This window comes from Phragmites australis, chromosome 21 (genome assembly GCF_958298935.1).
Source record: "Phragmites australis chromosome 21, lpPhrAust1.1, whole genome shotgun sequence".
NCBI lineage: Eukaryota > Viridiplantae > Streptophyta > Magnoliopsida > Poales > Poaceae > Phragmites > Phragmites australis.
Window position 1 is genome coordinate 6,364,692 of NC_084941.1, and position 23,808 is coordinate 6,388,499.

General features: G+C 43.5%; 1 protein-coding gene and 1 pseudogene across 3 annotated transcripts; one reads left to right on the plus strand and one right to left on the minus strand.

The window, feature by feature from the left end:
• Positions 1 to 124: 124 nt before the first annotated feature.
• On the plus strand, positions 125 to 5,585 carry LOC133903364 (probable methyltransferase PMT3). Of its 3 annotated transcripts, XM_062344707.1 has the most exons (9): positions 651 to 931; positions 1,096 to 1,181; positions 1,310 to 1,645; positions 1,726 to 1,890; positions 2,278 to 2,460; positions 2,580 to 3,174; positions 3,605 to 3,717; positions 3,832 to 4,052; positions 4,978 to 5,585. In XM_062344707.1, the coding sequence occupies exons 3-9, from the start codon at positions 1,394 to 1,396 to the stop codon at positions 5,300 to 5,302; spliced, it is 1,854 nt and encodes a 617-aa protein (XP_062200691.1). In that variant the 5' UTR covers positions 651 to 931; positions 1,096 to 1,181; positions 1,310 to 1,393; the 3' UTR covers positions 5,303 to 5,585. The 3 variants fall into 3 exon arrangements, with proteins under 3 accessions (XP_062200692.1, XP_062200691.1, XP_062200690.1); XM_062344708.1 differs by lacking the exons at positions 651 to 931; positions 1,096 to 1,181 and adding an exon at positions 125 to 281; XM_062344706.1 differs by having other exon boundaries at positions 651 to 1,181.
• Positions 5,586 to 7,226: 1,641 nt separating this feature from the next.
• The window catches only part of LOC133903106 (pentatricopeptide repeat-containing protein At3g63370, chloroplastic-like), a 38,081-nt pseudogene continuing 21,499 nt past the window's right edge, over positions 7,227 to 23,808 (minus strand).

Sequence of the window (23,808 nt, forward strand, 5' to 3'; positions counted from 1 at the left end):
GCTATTAGTTTAATCAGCGGCAGTAAAATTTGTTGCGCTCGGTTAATTACTCGATTATTATCTTAACTCGCCCACCGTAGTCAGGCTTACCCAATAGGCCAATGCCCACAGCCCACCTCTCTCTCTCTCTCTCTCTCTCCGCGTTCGCTCGCTCGCTTTACCCCGCAAGTCGAGGCCTTCCGCTCCCTCGCTCTCGCTCGCTACGCGCCTCTGCCCCGCACTGCGACCGGAGACAAGCGCCGCGGCGGCACCGGAACCCGCGCCCCGGATCTGCGAGCACGGTGCGTTGCTTCCCCCCTCCCTTTCGCCGCACGCAGCAATGCAGCCCCACCTCGGCCTCGACGGCGGCGGTGCCGCCCTTGCTCGATCTGGTGCCGCCGTTTGTTCGAGCCCGGAGGTGTCCCGGGCGCCGCCGGAGGTCGCCCAGCGCAGAAGCGGGGGCGCTGCTCCGTTGGAGCGCGTGCATTCGCGGGATGCTATCCGTGGTTGTGTGTGCGCTTGCGGCGATTTGACTTCGGTCTCAGCGTAGCGGCAGCGGCTGCGGCTGCGGCTGGCCCTCCCGCCTCGCGATTGCGTGTGTTGGGTTCGTTTCTTAGGTTAGGGCTCTGTTGGTTTCGTCAGTGTTGGGATTAGGCCTGCCGCGCGTCCGCGATTTGGTGGTTGCAAAGTTCGCGATTTTTAATCTGCTTCCGCCCTCGCGCCAGACGCACTTCGCTCGCCCCTCGCAGTCGGTGGCAGACTCTGCAGCGGTGGTGCCCCGTCGCTGTCGCGCATTTGAACAGCGTCAAATCGAAGACTTCTCTTTGCGTTTATGTTTGGCTGCCTAACCCAATTTCGTAATCCGTTAAAAAACAATTTCTCAAGCTTTCGTGCTGATGAACCGAATTCCAAGCCCGCCTGGTTGAATGGGAGGCCCCCAGATCGGAATCCGGTAGTAAAATAGCCCGGAGAAGGGAGCTTTATTTAAAGTGGTGGCGGTCTTGGCTTTCCTCTTTGTGATCTGTCCCCCACTTCACTCCTGCTTCAGTGCAGCTACTGTTTCTTTTACCTTTGGGCACAGAACGTTTGCTTACTTATATGGGAATTTTCATCCAGAGACGCTCTGTTTAATTGCATCTTGTACAAGTCTTTGGGGGTTTGGTGGGAGCATTCAATTCCTCCCGACGATTTCCATTCTTAGGGTACTTCCATCTTGGTTTCACTTTTGCAGCCTATGTTTTTTCGGTTTGGCTTCTTGAATTGTCTTTGTGGTAGCTTCATGATAACATCAGATTGGTTTCTATCTAATGACTGGTGTTTATCTCTGTAGATCCGAGCATCGAAGAATTGCCTCAGTCCTTTATGAATCCTGAGGGCTGTGCTTGCTAGAGGGCAGTACGAGTTGGGAACCGAGATGAGGGGGAGAAATGATGGGGGGCAGAACAAGAGGTCCATCGTGCTGTTCTGCGTGCTGATTGTGTGCTTATGCCTTCTCATCCTGTATTTCTCGGGCTCCAACGGGCAGGCTGGGAGTGCCGCGTTCGAGTATGGGACCAAATTTTCGCGGTCTCTTGGGTGGGGCAGTGATGGAGATGGCGAAGAGGGCTCAGAAGAGTCCATTTTTGGCACTGGGGATGCAGATGATGTTAAGTCCAAGAGCTTCCCTGTGAGTTTCCAACAAGTGACCAGTTTTCTTTTTGTGGATTGTCTGTGTGATTTTAATTGTTTGTTTTCTTGGGTGTGAAGGTGTGTGATGACCAGCACTCTGAGCTGATTCCCTGCTTGGATAGGAACTTGATATATCAGATGAGGCTGAAGCTGGATTTAAACCTGATGGAGCACTATGAGAGGCATTGCCCTCCTCCTGAAAGGCGCTTTAATTGCTTGATTCCTCCACCACATGACTATAAGGTCACAAGCTGATCTACTCTTCTCTCAAAGTTTTCTTTTATCCAATGCAGATCCTAGCTCTGAGTATAGCTTGCTTGACTTGAGTTCATATATTAACCATTTCAAGTTTTCAACCTATCCTTTTAAGGTGAACTGTAGCAACTGCTTAATCTTGTATATAGAATGACATGTACTTCATGTGATCAAGAATATGATTTCTTTTGCACGTAGACTTAAATGATCTGGCCACAGGAATTGGTTAGATTTTTGTCCTTATATTTTTCATGTAGCTTGTTTATTCATGTTAACATGTGCCCTGACCTTTTCAATCTATACTTCTCTGAAAATAGTTATGTTTGATTGGATCTATTCTGAGCTGTACCGGACTCACAAAACTTGGTTTTTCAGGTTCCTATAAAATGGCCGAAAAGTCGCGATGTAGTGTGGAAAGCAAATATTCCACACACTCACCTTGCAAAAGAAAAGTCAGACCAGAACTGGATGGTTGATGCAGGTGAAAAGATCAAGTTTCCAGGTGGCGGAACCCATTTTCATCATGGAGCTGACAAATATATAGCAAACATTGCAAATGTAAGCCTGTTGTCTCGACTCCTCTACAATATTGTCCGGGAACTAAAAATATATGAAACATATTTGAGCATTATGCATTATGAAACTTTGTTATCTGATCCATCTCTACTGTTTGACAGATGCTAAACTTCAAGGATAACAATATAAACAATGAGGGAATGCTTCGTACAGTTCTTGATGTTGGTTGTGGAGTTGCTAGTTTTGGAGGATATCTTCTTTCTTCTAATGTGATAGCAATGTCTTTGGCACCGAATGATGTACATCAGAACCAGATTCAATTTGCACTTGAAAGAGGGATCCCCGCATATCTTGGTGTTTTGGGAACAAAAAGGCTTCCGTACCCAAGTAGATCATTTGAATTAGCTCATTGTTCACGTTGTAGGATCGATTGGCTTCAAAGAGACGGGATTCTTCTTCTTGAACTAGACAGATTGCTCAGGCCTGGAGGTTATTTCGCTTACTCGTCTCCTGAAGCATATGCACAGGATGAGGAGGATCGTAGAATCTGGAAAAAAATGAGTGCCCTTATAGAAAGGATGTGCTGGGAAATTGCAGAGAAAAGAAACCAAACTGTTATTTGGGTCAAGCCTCTGAACAATGATTGCTACAGGAGCCGAGCGTCTGGTACAAAGCCACCTCTATGCAAAAGTGGTGATGATCCAGATTCGGTATGGGGTGTGCCGATGGAACCTTGCATTACGCCATATCCAGAACGTGAGTGTTTATCCTGTTCCCACTGTAGTCCGTTGATGCTAAAAAGGTGTACCCTCCTGGTTTTATTTTTTGTGAAAAAAAACTTCCGTACTTGTCACTAATGGTAAACAAAGGAACAACACTTTTGCTTCTCTCTTTTCTCATACATGACGATTTTGAAATTCAGGATGTAAATATAACAATTAAGTAGTTTCTGTATTAGTTCATGGTCTAGTGGCGATTTTTCTTACGTTGAGTAACATGATGTTCTGTAGATAATCAATGCTGAAATAATTGTATCCTTCTGTTTTTTCATTATAATTATCATGTTTGTCAGTGATAGTTAGCGGCAGGGTAGAAATTCCCTCCTTTTCCATTCTTTTCTTCACTTCACTTTCCAGGTAATTTGGGGGTCTAAGGAAAAAATGACCAAGTGATTTTATGTTTTCAGAAATGCACAGAGATGGTGGAACTGGGCTGGCTCCCTGGCCTGCTCGATTAACGACCCCGCCTCCCCGTCTTGCTGATTTGTATGTTACTGCTGACACATTTGAAAAGGATACGGTTAGTTGACCTTGCAATGCCTTTATGCATATTATATACCGTTTACATTCAGAAATTTCTTATTGGAGTCTTAAGAACTGCATAGAGATTGCTGATATAATTCTTGCTGTGTAGGAAATGTGGCAGCAAAGAGTAGAAAATTATTGGAGTTTGTTGGCCCCAAAGGTGAAACCAAACACTATTAGAAACATCATGGACATGAAAGCAAACTTTGGGTCGTTTGCTGCCGCACTCAAGGAAAAAGATGTATGGGTGATGAATGTTGTGCCACATGATGGACCAAGCACCCTCAAGATAATCTACGATAGAGGGCTGATAGGCAGCAATCACGACTGGTATGTGTCAACTAACGTGAAAGGCTTGCACTTATAGCTTTCTTATAATTGAATTTATACAGCTAGGAGATATCAGCACGGTGGCACTTTGCCATGCCATATGTTTTCATAGTAATTAAGTGTGGAGATTACAACTTCATGAAAGATATTTGAAGCCGTATGCTGTATCTTGCGACTATAGTCTGATCAGATTTTAGCACTAGTTGCAACTTGCAAGTGCACTGATGAAATTTTATGATGAAACACTGTTGAAGCAGCTACACTTGTTTGTTGTCATTGGCCGTACTGACCTGTGCAACTGGAACTTAGGAGATGAATTCTTTCATTCCTTTGTAAGGAGTGTTTCCTTTAGGGCGAACCTCTTTAGAACCATTCTGCTACTGTTCCAGCCCTGGTCTATCTAAAACTAATGTGCAGTTTTTGTTAAAGGAAGTCAGTTTGGATTACTGCGATGGTATTTGACCAATAGTGCTAATATGTCTTGTTTATTGGTCTATCCATCTAATAATGGTGGTACGCCATATGTGTCTATTTTTTAGCTTCTCAAAAGTCCTAAGTGTTGGACTATGCTTTGTATGTTGCACTCTTTGTTGTGGCATAGTAACTTAATATACGAAGTTTAGCCATGTGACCATGGACCTCAAGCTTGAAGTCCTTCTCTAGGCTTTGAAAAAAATAGTCAGCTCTTGAGTAATGGGTAATGGAGACTATATCCTTGAGTTGCATTCTCCATGTTTCTTGTTTGAGTGAAGGCTTTGTAACATTGCCATTGCAAATGTTACTTGTCAGGCCCTCATCTGGTGACATTTAGACTTGTTGGATCTGTTGTTTGCAGTTAACATTATTACCGGCAAGTTTTCCTAGAAGCAGGAAGACTGAGTTCTTGCCGTTATAATTTTACTCAAATCCAATAATGTGTTTGCAGGTGTGAAGCCTTCTCAACCTATCCTCGAACGTATGATCTTCTCCATGCATGGACAGTCTTCTCTGACCTTGACAAAAGAGGTTGCAGTGCTGAAGACCTTCTCCTTGAAATGGACCGTATCCTTAGGCCGACTGGATTTATCATCATGAGGGACAAGAGCCCTGTCATTGAGTTCGTCAAGAAGTACATCAATGCGCTTCACTGGGAAGCAATAACCGTTGTAGATGCTGAGCCCGGCCCGGAATCAGAGGAGAACGAAATGATCTTCATAATCCGGAAGAAGTTGTGGCTACCAGAAGTTGGCTCACAGGATTCCACCACATAATCTTTTCGTTCGAGTTCCTTCTGGCTCCCAGCATCTGCAGCTCAGAAGCTGAGAAGCGAGGCTCGGCTGCGCCCTCTGATGCGATTCAACACCATGCTCCTGAGATAGAGTTCGGTTCTTGATTTCAAGCCCTACTACCCACGTGAAAATAGATTATTTATCAACATATGGCAAATATGTAGCAGGCTTTAGATAAAAAAGCCTTTTTTTGGTCTCAACAGATACTGCAATTGATGTTTGTTCTCTACTCTGGTTAGGAAATAAACATTCGTTTTTACTTTAATCTTGAGCTTCGTTTATTTGTTTCACTTCTATTTATTGAAGTCTGCTGTGGTAAGCAGATTTGGTGTTTACTGTAAGGAACTTCAGCTGTACACATATTTTGGTTATGAGCTTTGTCCAGGGGGGCCTCAAGGCTGCCAGTTGTCTCACCAGAACTACCCACGGACGAACTTCTACCGGAAGAGTGTGCATCCATGTGTAATGTCTTCGGATAAAGCTAGTGACCGGTAACTGAAGTAGGGGCTGAAAGCCGAGGATACAAAGCTTAGCCGTTCTAGCTCATGAATCAGTTGTGCATCAACGAGTTTCGACAAAGATAAGGATGGTTTAGTCTGTGCAACAGCAGTGACAATAATCTGTCATTTGTAACGACCTATTTAGTATTTAGTGTGATCAAACTGACGGTAGGTGTTCTAGTACAATTTTATATTGGACAGGCCAATGCAAATGTAACAAGTTAAAGGCCAATTGGCTGGATAAAAGCAGCTATTTTTGACATCCACACTACTCGCAACTGTAGATGAACAGCTTAAAAAAAGAACAACTGAATTGTAAGACTGCCTGAAGTCTCAACCATGATAATATCTACACTATGAACCCTCCATAGTCCATGTGATGCAGCCCCATTCTCCGTTTCAGAATAATTGACAAATTTAATTTTACTATTCAAACTTTGACTGGTCGTCTTTTCTACAAATATTTATGCAGATAGCTTGACCTACATAACATGTTTAAAATACATTGATAACATATCTACTGATACTATTTTCGCTTTACTTAACTAAGTATTTAAACAAATATTGTTAGTCAAAGTTCCAATAATAAAAATCAAAGTTGTCAATTATTCTAAAACAGAGGTTAGTACGAAGTTTGGAATTAACAGAAGGGGCTGCAGAATTATAGCCAGTCTTCAGCATAACCACTAAGGTATTCTTTGCACCTTGTCCCTTCATAGCAAAGAGGTCCAGCTTTTTTTTCTCGATCACGAGAAGAGACTCCCCCGAGTGTTTTTTTAAATTTAAGGTAGAAGAGTACCGAAGCTTGGTTGGCTAGAAAACTCGCTGAAACCAATTTCTCAGAAAGGTACCCATAAACTGGTGTGCCCCAAATTTGAGCCCGGGTGACCGTCCACTCTACCAGAGGCACGAACCAACTAGCTGCTCGGTTCGCAAAGCGCTCCAGCTTCAAATGAAGCTTCAAGATGGTGACATTGACTCTTGATATCAGCCATAACAGATAGGGCAAATATCAACATCATCAGACATTGCTGTCCCCAAATGCAATCAGCATGATACACAAGAGCCACTTTTTTTTTCTTGTTAATCCCCCTCTTCATTTAACACATATCTCCACAGCTGCACGTTCCATCCTTGAAATGGTGGTAGGTGCAACCATCTGAAACAAAGTATTTCCCGGTTCTTGTCCCTTGAGATAAACTTGATTGATGAATGGCATTCCATGCACATTCTAAAATTCTTTGATATGCATATTGGGTCATGATCACACGTGGAGACATTGCACACCGCGATCTTCTCTGTGTGGTGGCATGACAATGGATCAACTCCTACATTGCAGTAAGGCTCAATCTCTCGAGCAGGATATCCAGATTGTTCCATCCTAATAGTTAAGTCCTTCCATGTGCTCAAAATTTTATCAAATGCAGGATGTGACAAAACTCTAGCCTAGAAAGAATGCACTGTTCTACTGTGGTATAACCACCTGCATTGTCTCGGCCATATAAATCTTCCATACTGTACAGATAGCTCTGAGCTTCCTCCAACAGGCCTTCTTGCTTACAAGCTGAAAGAAGTAAAATGAAAGTAATTGGGTTTGGTTGAATGCCAGATTGTTCAATATAACTGAACAACTCTATAGCATCCCTAGGCACCCTATGAAGCAAGTAGCAACTCACCATTGCATTCCATACTGCTATGTCCTTTTGAACAGTACACTCAAAAACCGACCTAGCATCCTCAATATCACCGCATTTCCCATACATATCTACCAAAGCACTTGCAAGAGTAGCTGGATAACCACCAGGCCAGATTTTTTGGATGTAACTGTGCAGTTCTCTGCCATATCTCAATGACATTGTCATACCACACAACAAAAGAGCTATCTGTACTAAAATCAAGTTGGGATGCAAATTGGAATCAAGCATTTCGACGAACAGCTTCAATGCAATTTCTGGCTTCCTGTTATGCTTGTAAGCTGCCAATATACTGTTCCATGTGACAACATTCTTGTTCCTTATTCCTTGGAAGACATTAGCAGCGGATGTCATATCGCCAGTCTTACCATAAATGTCGACCAGTTTGCTTGAAACAAAGATGTTCGATGTCAAACCATTCCTCAAAGCATAGCAGTGTACTTCCTTACGGAGACGATCTAACTTGAGGTCTGTCAACAATGAGAGCACACCAGTAATGGTTGTGCCACTTGGTTGAATTTGGTTGCTATTAACAAGAAATGTCCAAGCCTTTGCTTTTCCATCACTGGAACACTGCATGTATCTGAAAGCTTCCAGTGCATCTGTGTAAATGCCATGTTGATGCAAACCACAAATTAACGCATTCATTGAGACCACATTAGGCTTCAAGCCAACGTCAACCATGCGTGAAAACAGTTCATATGCTTGCTCTTTCTGACCCGCTCTAGCATATGCAGCAATGAAGCTGTTATTATAGGTGACAATGTCAGGCTCCAATCCATCCTCTGCATCAAGTTAAAAGCCTCCCAAGCCTTGTCCATTCTCCCCTCTATGATATACGATTGAATTAACTCAATTCCACACAGTGACATTCTTCTCCTCAATGGTGGAAAAGATATCTGTCGCATAATCAAATTCTCCGCACTGAGAGTACAAGCTAATCAAAGATGCTCCAATGTAAACATTGAGCTTGATTCTGTCACGGCGCCGGCTACCATGGACGGCAACCCAGCGGACGAGCTCTGGGCGGGAAGAAACGCAAGTGGGCCGCAGGGTTCAGGCGGCGAGAACGAGACAGAGGCGCGAGGAGCTGGCAAGCGGGTACTTCAGGCCCAACACGATGTACCAGACTGCCAGCTACGTATGAAAACGGATGAGGATAGTTTGGGAAAATCTTTTTACTTTCATATTTTTTTGACTGGACAGAAACAGAAATAGAATAGTGAGAGCAAAAATAGCCGCAATATAATAAGAGAGTTGAAAATGAATCAATCCGATGGACAAAATATCGATATCGATCAGGATTCGAAAACACAAAACGAAAAAACCAACACACAAAACTGTCAATGACATATCAACGTGTATGGGTTTAACATAATCTTTAGACAATACTAAAGTTATAAGTTTAACGAATCAACCAATCAGCAAGTCACATGAAAATAAAAAATCTCATATAATTTTTTGGTTCATATGATATATTATTTTTTATTAATGATTTACAAAGAAAAGTAAATAACCGTGGAGAAAAAACTTAACAAAAAGAATAGAAAAAGGTGGGCCCGGTAAGACGTTCTTATCCTTTACTGCCTCTCGTCGAGGTTCTTCTTTCTCTGTCTCACACTGCCTGCCTCGCTTCTTTTTTGATCTTTTCCCAAAATCGAGTGTAGCAGCGAGAGGTGTTGGAGGCATCAGTAGTGGCACTCGGCTTTCGCTCCTCCTTCGTGGCAGCTCATCCGCTGTCTCAAGTTAATTTTTAATAAATATTTTAAAAATTTATCTCTTATAACACTATTATATTATCTTCTAATGTTATTATATTATTATTTATTTTGATATCTTTAACAACTACTCTATTTTCTATCTTTTTATTACTCTCCTTATTCTTTTAGGCTCACAGTCATGCACTATAAATAGTATTGTGGATCCTCGTAACCATCACAAATATGGCATTCACCGCTGCTACAGTGTCGCGAACGCAACACTGTAGCACCAGAAGCAGGATCTACTGGAGGACAATATAGCGAGCGGCGAGCAGCAAAGCGAGTGACACGGTGATGCCGCTACATTTTGCGGGCGCTGCTGGAGCTAGCCTAACCTAGAAGGAGATTGTCCAGTGGGGCATCTTTAGCTTGGTCGTGACTACTGGTCCGAGAGGTGAGGGCCTCGGACGAGGGCGATGTCAACGGTGTTGGAGAAGATCGGTGGGGTGAAGGGCACGCCGTGCACGTGTAGATGGGGGCGCCGGGGTGGCACTAGCTTGGGGCACCGTGTGCGTGTAGAAGGGGGTCGGGGCGATGCTGGCCTAGGGCGCCGCACGCGTATGAGGACATGCGGCCAAGGGTTGGAGGCTAGAGGAGAGAAGAGCAACAGGCGGGTGGACTGTGGTAGTGCAAGCTGAGCGAGGTCAGTGGGCGGCAGGTGGAGGCTTTCCCACAATCCTTAGAAACGGGATTAAAAACGGAAAACCATGCAGATGTTCCAGGTCTTTTGGCAATGGGTTAAAGATGACATCTTGGAGATGTTCCAGGATCTCCATGCAGGTAGGCTGGATTTAAAAAGGCTTAACTATGAAGTCGTCACCCTAATTCCTAAGGTCAAGAAGGCCAACAACATTAAGCAGTACAGACCCATCTGCCTTCTGAATATAGATTATAAGGGGTTTACTAAAGCTTTCAACAACAGAATTACCTCAGTAGCCAAGGAGGTTATTGGTTCTAGTCAAACAATCTTTATTAAGGGAAGAAATATTTGTGAAGGGGTTGTTATCCTACATGAGGTAATTCATGAGATGAAAAGGACCAAACAGAAAAGTGTGTTGGTAAAAATTGATTTTGAGAAAGCTTATGATAAGGTTAAGTGTGTTTTCCTTGAAAAAAATGATGAATGGAAAGGTTTTTCTTCAATTTGGACCAATTAGGTCATGCAATCTATCAGGGGAGAGCAGAGTTTGCATAAACATAAATGATCAAAGGGGGCCATACTTCAGAACCTTTCAAGGCTTGAGGCAAGGGGATCACTTGTCCCCTGTTCTCTTTAATATTGCAGCAAATGTTCTTAATGCTTTAATGACTAAAGCAAAAAAAATAAGGGCCACATCCAGGGAGTGGTTGGACATCTGCTATATTGGGGATCACCCGCATTCAATATGCTAATGACACTATTCTAATGACTAATGGATATGATAGCTCAATCCTCAATCTAAAAATCATTCTATACTGTTTTGAGTGACTATCTGGGCTAAAGATCAACTTCCAAAGAGTGAGGTCTATGCTTTTGGAATGGATCAAGGAGATCAGGAAAAAGTGGCAAATATGCTGAACTCTCAGCTGGGCCACCTCCTTCTCAAGCATCTGGGCATTCCTATTTCTAACCATTAGCTGGGGATGGTTGCTTGCTCTGGGATTCTCACCAAAATAGTTAATAGACTGGATCCTTGGAGAGGCAAAAATCTAACTTCTAGGGGCAGATTGATCATGACAAATTCTTGTCTAACCAGCCTCCCCATGTATACTATAGGTTTTTTACCATTTGCCTACTGGTGCTCACAGCAAGATGGACACAATTAGATCAAGGTTTTTTGGAGAGGGGCTGAAAATGGGAACAAGTATCATATGGTCAAATGGGAGGCCATCTATCGGTCGAAAGACTATAGGGTCTTGGCATTCCGAACACTATGATCATGAATAAGTGCTTACTTGTCAAATAGATCTAGAAAATATGTTCTAGATTTGAGGACACTTGGTGTCAGCTGCTTAGGGCCAAATATATGCCAAAGGGTAATTTCTTCACCTCAAAACAACAAGGCACCTCTCTTTTTCGGCAAGGATTGCACAAGATCAAGCATCTGTTCCAATGGGGGCCACTTACATAGTGAACAATGGAAGGAGTGTTTTCTTCTGGAAGGATGTGTGGCTAGGAGATACACCTTTGAAAAATCCAATATCCTAGTCTTTTCTGCATAAGTGCTCATCAACATGTTTTAGTTTCTGAATGCTAGTCTAATGAAAATTGGGACATTCAGTTCAAAAGAAACCTTGTTGAGAGGGACATGTCTCAGTGGGGAGATCTGATGAATATATTACAAAGTGTTCAGCTTAGTGAGGGGCATGATGAGGTCCTCTAGGCTTTAGATAAATCAAAGAGATTCACCACTAAATCCTTGTATAGGTTTCTCACCTTTGAGGGTGTTTCTAGCAGGGGGCTCAGGACATTTGGAGTTGTCAACTCCCCCTAGAATTAAAGTGTTCCTTTGGCAAATGATATATAATAAGCTTCATGTAGCCACCTCTCTTAAGAAAAGTGAGTGGAAAGGGAGTGAGAGATGTAACCTATGCGGTAAACCAGAAAATATCAACCACATTTTCTTCGGTTGTGTCATTGCTCAGTGCATCTGGGGCGCCTTACGTGAGATTCTTGGATGGAATGGTTACCCGTGTTCGGTGGCTGCCTTATGGGCGAGTTGCCTACATGGCCTTTTAAAAAATTCTCAAAAACAAGGCGTCTTCCTTTTTGCAGGTCTTGCATGGGCGCTATGGCGATCTAGAAACAAAATGATGATCAAGATGAAGTTTCCAAACAAGCCTCGTGAAGTCTTATACCTCGCTGTCTCCTTCGTGTAGAGTTGGAGCTCCCTGCTTAAAGAAGATGACAAGCTCAAAGTGAACGATGCTACGATGAGGATAAGAGAGTGAATGCATGAATTCACTCTGGTTGAGAGCCCACCTTCAGAAGTTTATGAGATTTAGGGCCCCTGGACTCTTGTTGTAATAGGATAGGTTCTATCCGATGTTTTTTCTGCTTTTGGTGCGCTAGCACACTTTGGTAGCTTGATCCAGGTCTGGCAAGCTGGAGTCCCCAACTTCTTTTGTTTCTGTGTTATGTTTCCTGATACCCTTATTGGCTTTCAATATAAGTCAAGGTCTTGCTCCTTAAAAAAATGGAAAACCAAGAATTCAGTCAAAAGGAGGCCCAAACCGATTTCGACCTGCATCCCGGCTAGCTACTCCTCCTGTTTTCGTCCTGCTCCCATGTAAGACCTGAGGAAATGAAAAGGACCTGAAGAAATAGGGAAATGGTTGCTGGACAGGATGAGATTTTTTCCTTCCATTTTCATCCCTACTACCAGCTGGGCCCAGTGAGGATACAGGCTGGCGAGCACACCTATGTAATGAGCGAGAGAGAGAGGGAGGGCAAGCAAGGTCAGACACCTAGAACCTCTCCTGTCTTCCTCGAAACCCTCTCTACTTCCTTTGAACCTCCTATGCTTTCTTAGAACCCTCTCTAAACTCTCAATTCGAACTATCTATAGAAGCAATTGAGCCCCAACATCCTCTGGACTACCTCGCGCGACCGCAGTACGTGACGGGGGAGCAGAAGAAGACGACGGAGATGGAGCAGCAAGTGTAACAGCCCAAGTTCATAAAATCATGAAAGTCAAAAACTTTTCCCAAAAGAAAATAAAAGAATTTGCAAAATTTAAATAAAACCCTAAGTGTGTATATGTGCTTTATACATGTATATACATATATGCAAGTATGTGTGTTATGTGTATAAATAAATATATACATTGAGGGCTATTTTTCTTAAAAAAGAATATTTATAGATATATATGTGTGTATATTGATTGCTTGTTTGAGTGCTTGATTTTGTGAGCTAGAATAAACTATATGTCGTATATACATTGCATGTATAAGTATACATGTGTATATACATAAGAGAAAAAGAAAAAAAAAAGAGCTTTTAGAATGAAATGGACAGAAGCCCACCTCTCTTCCCTATCTTCTTTTTGTTTGGCCCAGCTCCAACCAGCCCAGCCCACCTCTCTCTCTTCCCTCCTTCTCCTCCGCTTCAGCTCGCAGAGCAGCAGCCGGCCGATGCCCGCGCCAGCGCCGTCATTGCCGAGTCCAAATCGGAGATCGACCGCCCAATCGCTAGACGGGATCTCTCGAGCTTCTAGAAGCTAGAGCCCACATCGGATTGACCAAAGCCCGAGCCAATCACGTGTTGTGTGCTTGAGTTCATCTGCTGGCCGTTGGAAATCCATCCAAATCTACAAGATAGAGATAGAGGCGAGCTATGGATCAAAGGAAGGAAGAATCCATAAGCTATGCGTGATCTTTTGCCCAAGAGACAGAGACCCAAGCACGTTTGAACTGCCGGATTCGAGTTCCAACCGCTACCGCCGCCTTTTTTCAGAATCCGAAATCCGAATCGAACTCGAGATAAGAGAGCCACCCGCCTATATATTTGCGACCCTAGAGACTCCCCAGATCATCCCGAGCCTTTTTCCCATCTTCTCGTCGACAAATCATCGCCAGAGCTCATTGCTGTCGAGAGCTGAAGCTCCAAGCCATCGTGCGCCATTGCCAGCCTATCTGGAACCTCTCTGACGTCGACACATGCCCTAGGTGAGTTCCCCGTGCCTCCCCGACCATGTTCCGCCACTCGCCGGAGTAGATAGGTCGCCGAAGCGCTATTTCGGCGAGCTTCCAGCCATGCGCCGTCGCGGGAGAGATGCCGCCGCCCTCTGTTCTGCCGGAGCCGAGCACCAGTGCATCTGAACCGTATGATCTTGATTTGACGGTGAGGATTAGATCCCCTCGTACCCCTTCATTGACCAATAGCCGAAGGCCACGTGTCCTCCATAATCCTAGTCACCCTGCTTGTCAAGCCACCTCAGCAAGGAGTGCCTAGTCAACATTTTCTTTTCTTTTAATTTTTAATTGCTTTTATGGTGTCATAATAGTTATATATTGCGCAATTAATAGTTTTTAGTATAAAAATAAATCTAAATAATAATAATCAATAGGAAATTAATTTATGAAATTTTTTATAATGTTTTATAGATTTATTTAATTCTATTTAATGGTTTTAAATAGTTTTATAATTCAAATAAATGATAGAAAATTTCAGAAAAATCCTAGAAAAATCCTAGATGGCTTTTGAAAATCCTAGAAAATTCCTAGAAACATAAATTCATTTATAGATAATCTTTTCAGTTCTATTCTAATCTTTGAAAAATCATAATTTGTAAACCGTATCTCCGTTTTAACCTGTTCTTTCGCTGAATTGTCCGGAATAGTATAATCTTGTGATGATGATGTTTGTTGTGTGATGTTTGGTTCTTTTTGGATCTTGATGTTTATGTGTTGTTGTTTTTCTGCGTATGTTGCGAGTAGACGCCAACGTTTCGGAGGAACTAGGAGGTCTGCAGGATCAAGATTTTGAAGACCCAACTGAGTTTAGTGAAGAAAAGTTGTGTTCTTGATCATTTTTATCCCAATTTTTACATGTTTTATTTTATAAACATGCATGATAATAGTTTGTTGGGAATCCCAAGAGTTAGGCTTTACCCTAGTTTTCCCTTATCGTCCTTGTCGCCTTAGTATGGTTTTGGGTTATGGAAGGGTACATGATGCTTAGCCTTGCTTTGGGATGGTAATCATGATTAATGCTCTACGAAATTGATAATGGTCCTATGCAACAATGATAAAATGTGATGGAATAACTTTTGTAGCAACATGGTACAGGGATTTGAGCATGTGGTATGATGGGATGTATGGTTTGGAAAGTGGAAATCTTGCTCAAATCTAAGGACCGGTTCATGGGGCGACCTTTCTGTGTTTATAGTACAACCACAAGCCTAGAATGGGATCGGTCTAGCCAAGTAATTTGCTTAATCTCAGCATAGTGTAGACTAGGCAGAAGAGTAGTGAATGGACGATATCTTGGGATCCAAAAGGCACGAGAGGGGGCTTTCGTTGTTGAGGTGAAATCACGCGGCAGTGAAACCTTAGCGGGTAGACATGTGCTGAGAGAGGGTATTGTAAAGGCTTTGTAGTGAATTCCTAGTGCACACCTTGGTAGTGTGTAAGAGTTATCCGTTGGCCAACGGATGCTCGGTAAAATGGGATGATACGTCTTGTGGGTAAAGTATAACCTCTGCAGAGTTAAAACTGAATATTCAGCCGTGCTCACGGTTATGAGCGGCACTGAAAACCTACCATGATTATAACATAATGTTTTGGTTAGTTAGATCAACTGTGATGGTGGGAATCATAGTTGAGAGTGGTCAATCATAGTGGTGGGAATTATGATTGAGGGTTCAACCTTAGTGGATGGAACTTTGGTTGAGGTGTTGGTTAGTAGGTTAAGTCAAGATGGATGGAAATCTTGAGGTGATTGGTTATTCACTTAATTATATTTGCTTTTCAAATATTTTTACTTAAACGCTAATTTATGCAAGTGAGCCATATAGCCTTATTCTTGTCAAGCCTTCATATGTATACTATTCCTTCATAATTTGCTGAGTACGATAAGTGCTCACTCTTGCTATCATTAAACACTCAGTTGGAGAAGGTATCGAGGAGTATGCTGAAGGTGGATCGTTCTAAGATGCTTTCTACGTCGATGATGCCTGTGGGAGAGCCGTAAAGAATTAGAGTTTTCGTAGTTTGTTTAGTTCCACTGCAGTTTATTTGGTTCTTCGGCCCTTGAAGGTCACTTTAGTATGACGGTTAATTCGATTAAGTATGGATATTATAATGATTATCATCAATGAAGTCACTATATCTTGGCATTGATTTCTAGACTCAGCACATAGATGATATTGGTTTGTTTCTTGAACCGGTCTTGATAGCAAGTGGAGGAGATCATGAAGGCATTGGCGCCGTTGTTAGGACTCATCAAGACGGTGGCAGAGTTATCAGTGTCAAACTCGATGATCCTCAACATGGTGGAAGAGATGGGGCTTGCGGCAAAGCTGCTCATGGGCTGGAAGCTAGAGATGGAGGCGATGATGAAGGACCTACGCGGTGAGGTATGGATCTACGCACATAGGTGGATCAGTTGAGCATCAGTGCGCAGGGAGGAGCATTAACTGACCACCTACACTCTCTACTTCCATTGCCTCAGCTCCGGAAGAAATTGGGAGATCAACGACCTCTGATGGAGGGCCGCGATCTCAGGCCTATTGGCCGCGACGTGGAACATATGAAACGGGGAAAGGAAATTAGGGAATTTTTTTCCCCAGTTCCAACCCTAGTCAAGGGTACGTAACACTCGTTCGACCTCCTTACTCCTGTTTGCTATGATTCCACACGTTCATTTGGGGGTGTCGACAATGTATTGCCACAATTGGATTTTCCACCAAGGGACATAAGTTGTGGAAATCGAAGTGTGAACTTGTCATGTCCCAAAATGATAACTATGTAATTAAGCATGCATGATTATCATCGCATGTACTTATACATATTTGTTTATCGAGTTGAGTCAAAATGTGTTTCAAGTACTGTAGAGATGGTTTTGAGAACATTCGAGAAGCCCCGAATACTTAGAAAAAGGTGGAGAGTGAAGATAAGGGGACACTTAGAAAAATTCAGTAAAAACCGCCATCACGGTTTGACCTAGCTTACCTGCGGTCTGACTGCTAGGTGTGCAGCCATGTGGGATTGCCACGTGGACTTACCATGGTCTGACTGCCAGAGCGCAAGGCTCGACTTAAGTGATTTGATCACTCTCTCTTGCTCTCTCTCTCACACTCACTCCCTCACTCTCTTCCCCACTCCACCTTAGAGAGAGAATGAGAGCTCCACCTTGACATCCACGACAACCGGAGATCGATGGTGGGAACCTCCCCAAGCTTTCGGAGGACTTCCCCGAGCTCCTCCCCTCTTCTCCCTCACCGGAGGCACGCTTATCCAACCTCAAGCCCACACGTCACCCCAGAGCCCGATCTCCAAACCGGTGTTCTCCAGAGTGGATTGATCCGCTAGGAAGCTGCCATACACTAAGGTGAGGCACATCCTACCATTTTCCCGTTGTTTTCTAGCTCGATTAGACCCTCATGTCGTTTAGCCCCAAGTTCAACCTAGCCTAAATCCAATTCATCAGGTATGTTGAGTTTAGCTTGGTGAATATTGTCTAAATCACTTTAAAAGCACTCCACTACTCCCATAGAGCATTTTAGTACCCTTCGATCGAAGGTTTCACTAGAGTCCTCACCCGTGACCCCGTAATGCCGCTACCGGCAATGTCTGGTGGTCTAACCGCTGATAGGACCGGTCTGACCGCCAGCTAGGGTCGAAGAACCTGAGTTGAAAACCCTATACAGGGGTCAGACCGCCATACAATAGTCTGACCGCCATCATGCTTGTGGTCTGGCCGCTAGAGGCCGATACTCTCTGCAAGGTGGCGGTCTGACTGCCACCTCTACGTCGTCGGTGTTACTGCCAGCCATGCAAGGCTATGTGCACTTAAGTTAGCTTGTCTGGGGTTTCAAATTTTGTACCCCTAATCACTTAGCGACCTTTTACAAATATTTTCGAAGCATGATGCTCTAGTATTATTCAAGCATGCATCATGTGCACACTTTTCTGTCATTTATTATTTATGCAATGCATTCTTATTCCATTTGAAGAGCGTTGCGTCGACAATCTAAGTGAGTGAAGGTGACGCCAACCTCTTGGAGTTTAGCGAGTAATGTGCGGGAAGTATCAGGCAAGCATCTAAGCATATTGCACCTTTTGATTGAATTGTCAAGTCTAAATTGATAAGTTATGTTTTATGTAAGTTTGTATGAATAGTGAGTCGATGTCGGGTGTCTATGGGTAGAACCTATGTTCATGTATTATCTTTATCTTGAGTTATTGATTATACATATCCTTTTAGCCTTGATAATATTGTCGATGTCTAACTTATGAGTCGTTCAAAATACTTAGCGATGCATAGGTCCTCGGTACAAGTTGAGCAATGGTTCATCAGTTGTTTGCGAGCTTAGAGCTTACTTATTGTTCACAAACATTGATTATGATATTGACAGTTGGATGAGTAGTGAGGTTGAGGCGTGATGTGGGCGGTGCTAGAGGTGTCCTCTACCCCGGAGGAGTTTCTAGGGGTAGTTCGGAAGAGGAGCCCAGGCACCATAGACCGCTTGCATCGTTTAAGCACCGTTCGTTGGTGCAGTTGGTTTTAGCACTTTCCATACTAACCACATGCTGATCTAATGGTAAGGTAAGCCGAATATTATACGCCGTGCCAACACTTGTCTTATGGCCATATGACGTGTAAGAGAAAAAGAAAAGGAGAAGCAAGGTGGCGGGGAGCTGAAGGTGTCCGGGACACACTCACGGTAACCCCAGTGCCATAGGGACATTGCAAGTGGGTGGTTTCGAGTATGAGAAAGGTTGACACGAGTACCCCCTTGGGTGGGCCTGTATGGTCACTCAAGCTATACGGTCCTCGTGTCGTGTGGGTAAAGTTGTACTCCCCTGTAGGGTGTAAAAACAATTCGAATTGTTGCGCTCTCGGTCATGAGCATGCTCCTATCTATTTGCATCAGTCGTAGAGTCACGAATGTGGGATGGTTGGTATGGTTTTATTGGGCATGGTTGTCATTGGTCATTGATTACATGAGATGATTCCATTTACATTTACGTTCATGTTATTTACAGGTTTGGAAATGTTTGTTTGGTTAAGTATAGGTGCTCACACATACGTTTCTAGGTTGCTTACGCATATGAATTTTCATAACCTTATGTCCTTCTCCTTGCTAATGGCTCAATGCATAATCCTTAGAGTCGGGTTATCTATATGTACACTATATGGATTAAGTCTTGCTAGTACCTTCGTACTCACGCTGCTCTTTCAGGTACTTCTGGTGAGGAGGAGCTCATTTTTGGCTACTTCACGCCCGCCGATATTGGTGGCGGGCCTGAGTAGGCAACTACTCTCGAGTGGCGAAGCTTTTGGGGTGGAGACTAAGGGCATGTGGTTCCACTCTTCTTTTGTTGTCTATAGTTTTATTTCCTCTGTGTAGTTGATCTAATATTTTGTGTAAATTGTTGTAAATAGTTGAATGCTTAAGAACTTGTAATCTATGGTAATTACTCGCTCTTCCTTAAGCTTTGTTGTGATGTTATATGTTGGAAAGACATGTGTTTCGATGTTAGACACAAAACACATGCTGGGACTACCGAGATGATATTTTGGTTAATCATTGAGGTTGTGATTAAGAAAATGATTCTCCTGATAATTAATTAGAATACTATTTGGATGATTCCTCATAGGGTGGCATCAGAGCTTAGTTTAATGAAGTAGCCTAAACATGCTTAGGATGTGGGTTAGTAAATGTGTCAATATCACTAAGCAACCCATTAAAGTTCTTTTTGTGCCACTCTTGCTAATATGTATGAGCTTGCTATATTATGCCCCTAAGTGTAATACGTTGTTGTGTGCGACACTTATGTCATTTAGTTTCACACTGTGATGTTCCTTTTTATGAATCATGTTGCATTGAAAAAAAAGGTAAGGAATGCATTTCGATGGCAGTAAATCTCGGGGGCTCAACCAGTGCGAGGCAGAGGCCTGGTGTGTCTCGTACGGTGATGGTACAAGAAGTGAATACATTAGAAATAACATATGAACATCCACCATACGATGGTATATATGGTCATCTACCCATGTGGCGATTACATAGGGTGTCCCGTAAGGTGACGGTATGGGAAGTGAATACATTTGCAATAACGTATGAAATATCGCTTGTGTGGTGAGATGTACAAGCATCGTTCAGGCAAGAAATAATAGGTAGCACGAAATATGATGATTGATAATTATTGTATATATGAATGACTATGATCTTGATGTTTGTTGCAGAGAGACGCATTCGAGAAAGAAATGTGTAGATAAGAATCGAGCATGCCTTCATTTTTCTATCGCCCATATGCATGTGTTTTTCCAAATATACGATATTATGGGATCCAATGAAATGATATCTGGCTAATGCTGCTATGCTATGTCAGAGTTTGACCTTTCCCTCTTCCATCTTATCGTCACAACAGGATGAGGACCCATAAGAATCTTGGGAATGATCTTCTTAAGGGTTCCAATGAGAACAACCCTCCACCGCCTCCACTTTCGAGTATGGCAGATGTGCTTATGCAAATTGAACAGAATGGTAAATCTAAGACGCCGTTCCTTGAAGCTCTCATGTGTAACACATCCCCTCATGGAGGAGGTGGGGCCAGACGCTGTGACGACTTCTTGGATTTTCTCCAGACTCAGCAACACCCACCTTCACGCGTGCCGAGGATCCTATTGACGTCGATCATTGGCTGCGAACTATCAAGCAGAAGCTCACTCTCCTTCGATGCGAGGACCATGAGAAGGCGCTCTTCACCGCCCATCAGCTCCAAGGCGCGGTCGGTGCATGGTGGATCGACTATTTGGCCATGCACACCTCCAATCACTGCGTCTCTTGGGCGGAGTTCCGCCAAGACTTTTGTGATTTTCACATCCCTAAGGGGATCATGGAGATCAATAGATCGGAGTTCCTAGATTTCAAGCAAGGAGGTAGATTAGTGATGGAGTATGTATAGGTGTTCAACCACCTTACACAGTATGCTCAAGATGAGGTCAACACCGACGAGCGAAAACAATACCGCTTTGTGAACGGCCTAAATTCCAAGATGCAAGACCGGCTGTCGGCGCATGAGTTCATCGACTTCAACAATCTAGTGATCACCTTTCTCACAATGGAGTTCAAGCTGAAGAACCACCAGGAGGAGAAGAAGCACAAGAGGGTTCCGTCACCTTCCATGGGTGGGAGCTCTCAACGTATACAGACAGAGAGTCATCCTCCTTCGTCTCACATGTTGGCCTCGGCTGCTCCACGACCAATATGGATGGTGCGATGCCCGACTTTATTCACTCCACAAGGACATACTTCAAGACCTACCAGTTCTCATGGGAGTGTTACAGGTGGCCCTAGCAGGCCGTGTTACAACTGTGGGCACATCAGCCACTTTGCACGGGATTACCCTTATCCGAAGCTGGGAGCCATGGTGACTACTCCAATGCCACCACCCGCTCAACCCACTCCTCAAGCCTCACAGGCTACGCACATCCCCAAACGTAATCGAGTGAGTCACATCACCAACGAAGAGGCTCGAGAGGACGATAGTGTGCTTGTTGGTACGCTACTTGTGAACTCTCATCCCATAGTTGTTCTTTTTGATTCAGGAGCATCTCATTCTTTTATCAAGGGTAGTTATGTTTTGAGTCACAATTTGGTCACTGAGACCATACCCTCTGCTTATCGAATTGATGCACTCGATACTAAGTTGACAACCAACTGAGTTGTCCCTAAGGTTAAGATCCTAATTGAGGGAGTTTAGTTTTCTGCAAATTTGATCCTGCTGAATACTAGAGGAATGGATATCATATTAGGAATGAATTGGTTGGCCAAGTATGAGGCTCGACTTGTATTGTGCCAGGAGAGTCGTTTCTCTCAAGAATCCCAAAGGTGATCGGGTTTCTCTTCATCTTTGGGAGTGTGGTCTCCCCTTGTACACTCTGAAGGTTGTCACAACCATGGATATCCTGGATATTCCTATGGTCTGTGAACTTTTTGGTGTCTTTCCAAAAGAATTGCCAGGAATGCCACCCGATAGACCAGTGGAATTCTTTATTGATCTCTTGCCTGGTACGGCCTCAATTTCAAAGAAGTCTTATAAGATGCCACCAAATGAGTTGGCAGAGTTGAAGAAGCAGATTCAGGAGTTGCTATCGAAGGGTTTCATTCGTCCGAGCTTCTCACCCTGGGGATGCCTGACGCTCTTTGTGAAGAAGAAGGATGGTACTCTGTGGATGTGTGTTGATTACCATTCACTGAATGAGGTCACTGTCAAGAATAAGTATCCATTTTCTAGGATCGATATTCTATTTGATCCGCTAATCGGTGCTCATATTTTCTCAAAGATTGACTTAAGATTGGGCTACCACCAAATAAAAGTCTAACTGGATGATATTCCAAAGACGACTTTCTCCATCCGCTACAGGCTTTATGAGTTCACCATCATATCCTTCGACTTGACGAATGCTCCGGCGTTCTTCATGTATTTGATGAACACGATGTTGATGGAGGAATTCAACAAATTTTTCGTGGTTTTCATCGATGACATTCTTATAAGCTCCAAGACTAAAGAAGAACATTTTGAGCATCTCCGAGTTGTTCTTGGCTGACTTCGAGATCACCAACTCTATGCCAAGTTTAGCAAGTGTGAGTTCTAGCTCAAGGAAGTCGCTTTTCTGAGTCACGTGTTATCTGAGAACGGAGTTGTCGTTGACCCAAGAAAAGTTTAAGAGGTTCTCAATTGAGTTCATCCCAAGAATGTCACTGCCATCCGGAGTTATCTCAGACTTGCGGGTTATTACCGCTAGTTCGTCAAGAACTTCTCCAAGATTGCTAAGCCCATGACTGAGCTGTTCAAGCAAGGAAACATGTTCGAGTGGTTGAGTGAATGTGAGTCAACTTTCTAGATTTTTAAGAAACTGCTCATGACCGTTCTCGTTCTCGCTTAGCCTGAGGTGGACAAGGGTTTCAACGTCTATTGCGATGCTTCCCGCATAGGCCTCGGATGTGTCCTTATGCAAGAGAGTAGAGTTGTGGCTTATGCCTTGCGCCAATTGAAGCACCACGAAGAGAACTACTCAACCCACAATTTAGAGCTTGCGGTAGTTGTGTATGCCTTGAAGATTTAGCGCCATTACATGCTAAGAAATCTATGTCGTATCTATACAGATCACAAAAGTCTCAAATACATATTCACTCAAGCCGATCTGAACTTGAGACAGAGAAGGTGGCTCGAGTTGATCAACGATTATGAACTGGAAGTTCATTATCATCCCAGCAAGGCAAATGTTGTTGCTGATGCACTGAGTAGGAATGCTCGATGCAATTGCCTTATGGTCGAGTCTAGAAATACCACACTTTGTGATGAATTTCGGAGGCTCAAAATGGTTTCGGAGGGATTTCTGGCAAATCTGGAGATTAAATCCACCCTCCTGGATGAAATTAGGTAGCTCAAAAGGATGATAAGGGCATGACTCGAATCTGAGATAAAATGAAGGAAGGCAAGGCTATCTATTTTTCTGAGGATGACTAAGGTGTCTTGTGGTTTGGGAACCGGCTAGTGGTTCCAAAAGTCAAGGCATTGAGGAAGAAAGTTATGGATGAAGCTCATGATTCATTGCTATCCATCCATCCCATGAGCACGAAGATGTACCAAGACCTCAAGCTCAGATTTTGGTGGACTCACATGAAGCAAGAAATTTCTTGATATGTTTCTAAGTGTGATGTCTTCTAAAGAGTGAAGGCCGAACATCTCAAACCGGCCGGTACACTCCAACCTTTACCCATTCCCTCCTGAAAGTGAGAGGAGATCGATATGTATTTCATTACAGGGTCGCTGAAGACCTCACATGGATGACTTGATTTGGGTCATTATGGACCGATTGA

Coding starts and splice junctions, on each gene's coding strand:
- LOC133903364 (XM_062344708.1), top strand. CDS start 1,394: ATGAGGGGGAGAAATGATGGGGGGCAGAACAAGAGGTCCATCGTGCTG. Junction 1,646..1,725: donor TTAAGTCCAAGAGCTTCCCT/GTGAGTTTCCAA, acceptor TTGGGTGTGAAG/GTGTGTGATGACCAGCACTC. Junction 3,175..3,604: donor CATTACGCCATATCCAGAAC/GTGAGTGTTTAT, acceptor TTATGTTTTCAG/AAATGCACAGAGATGGTGGA.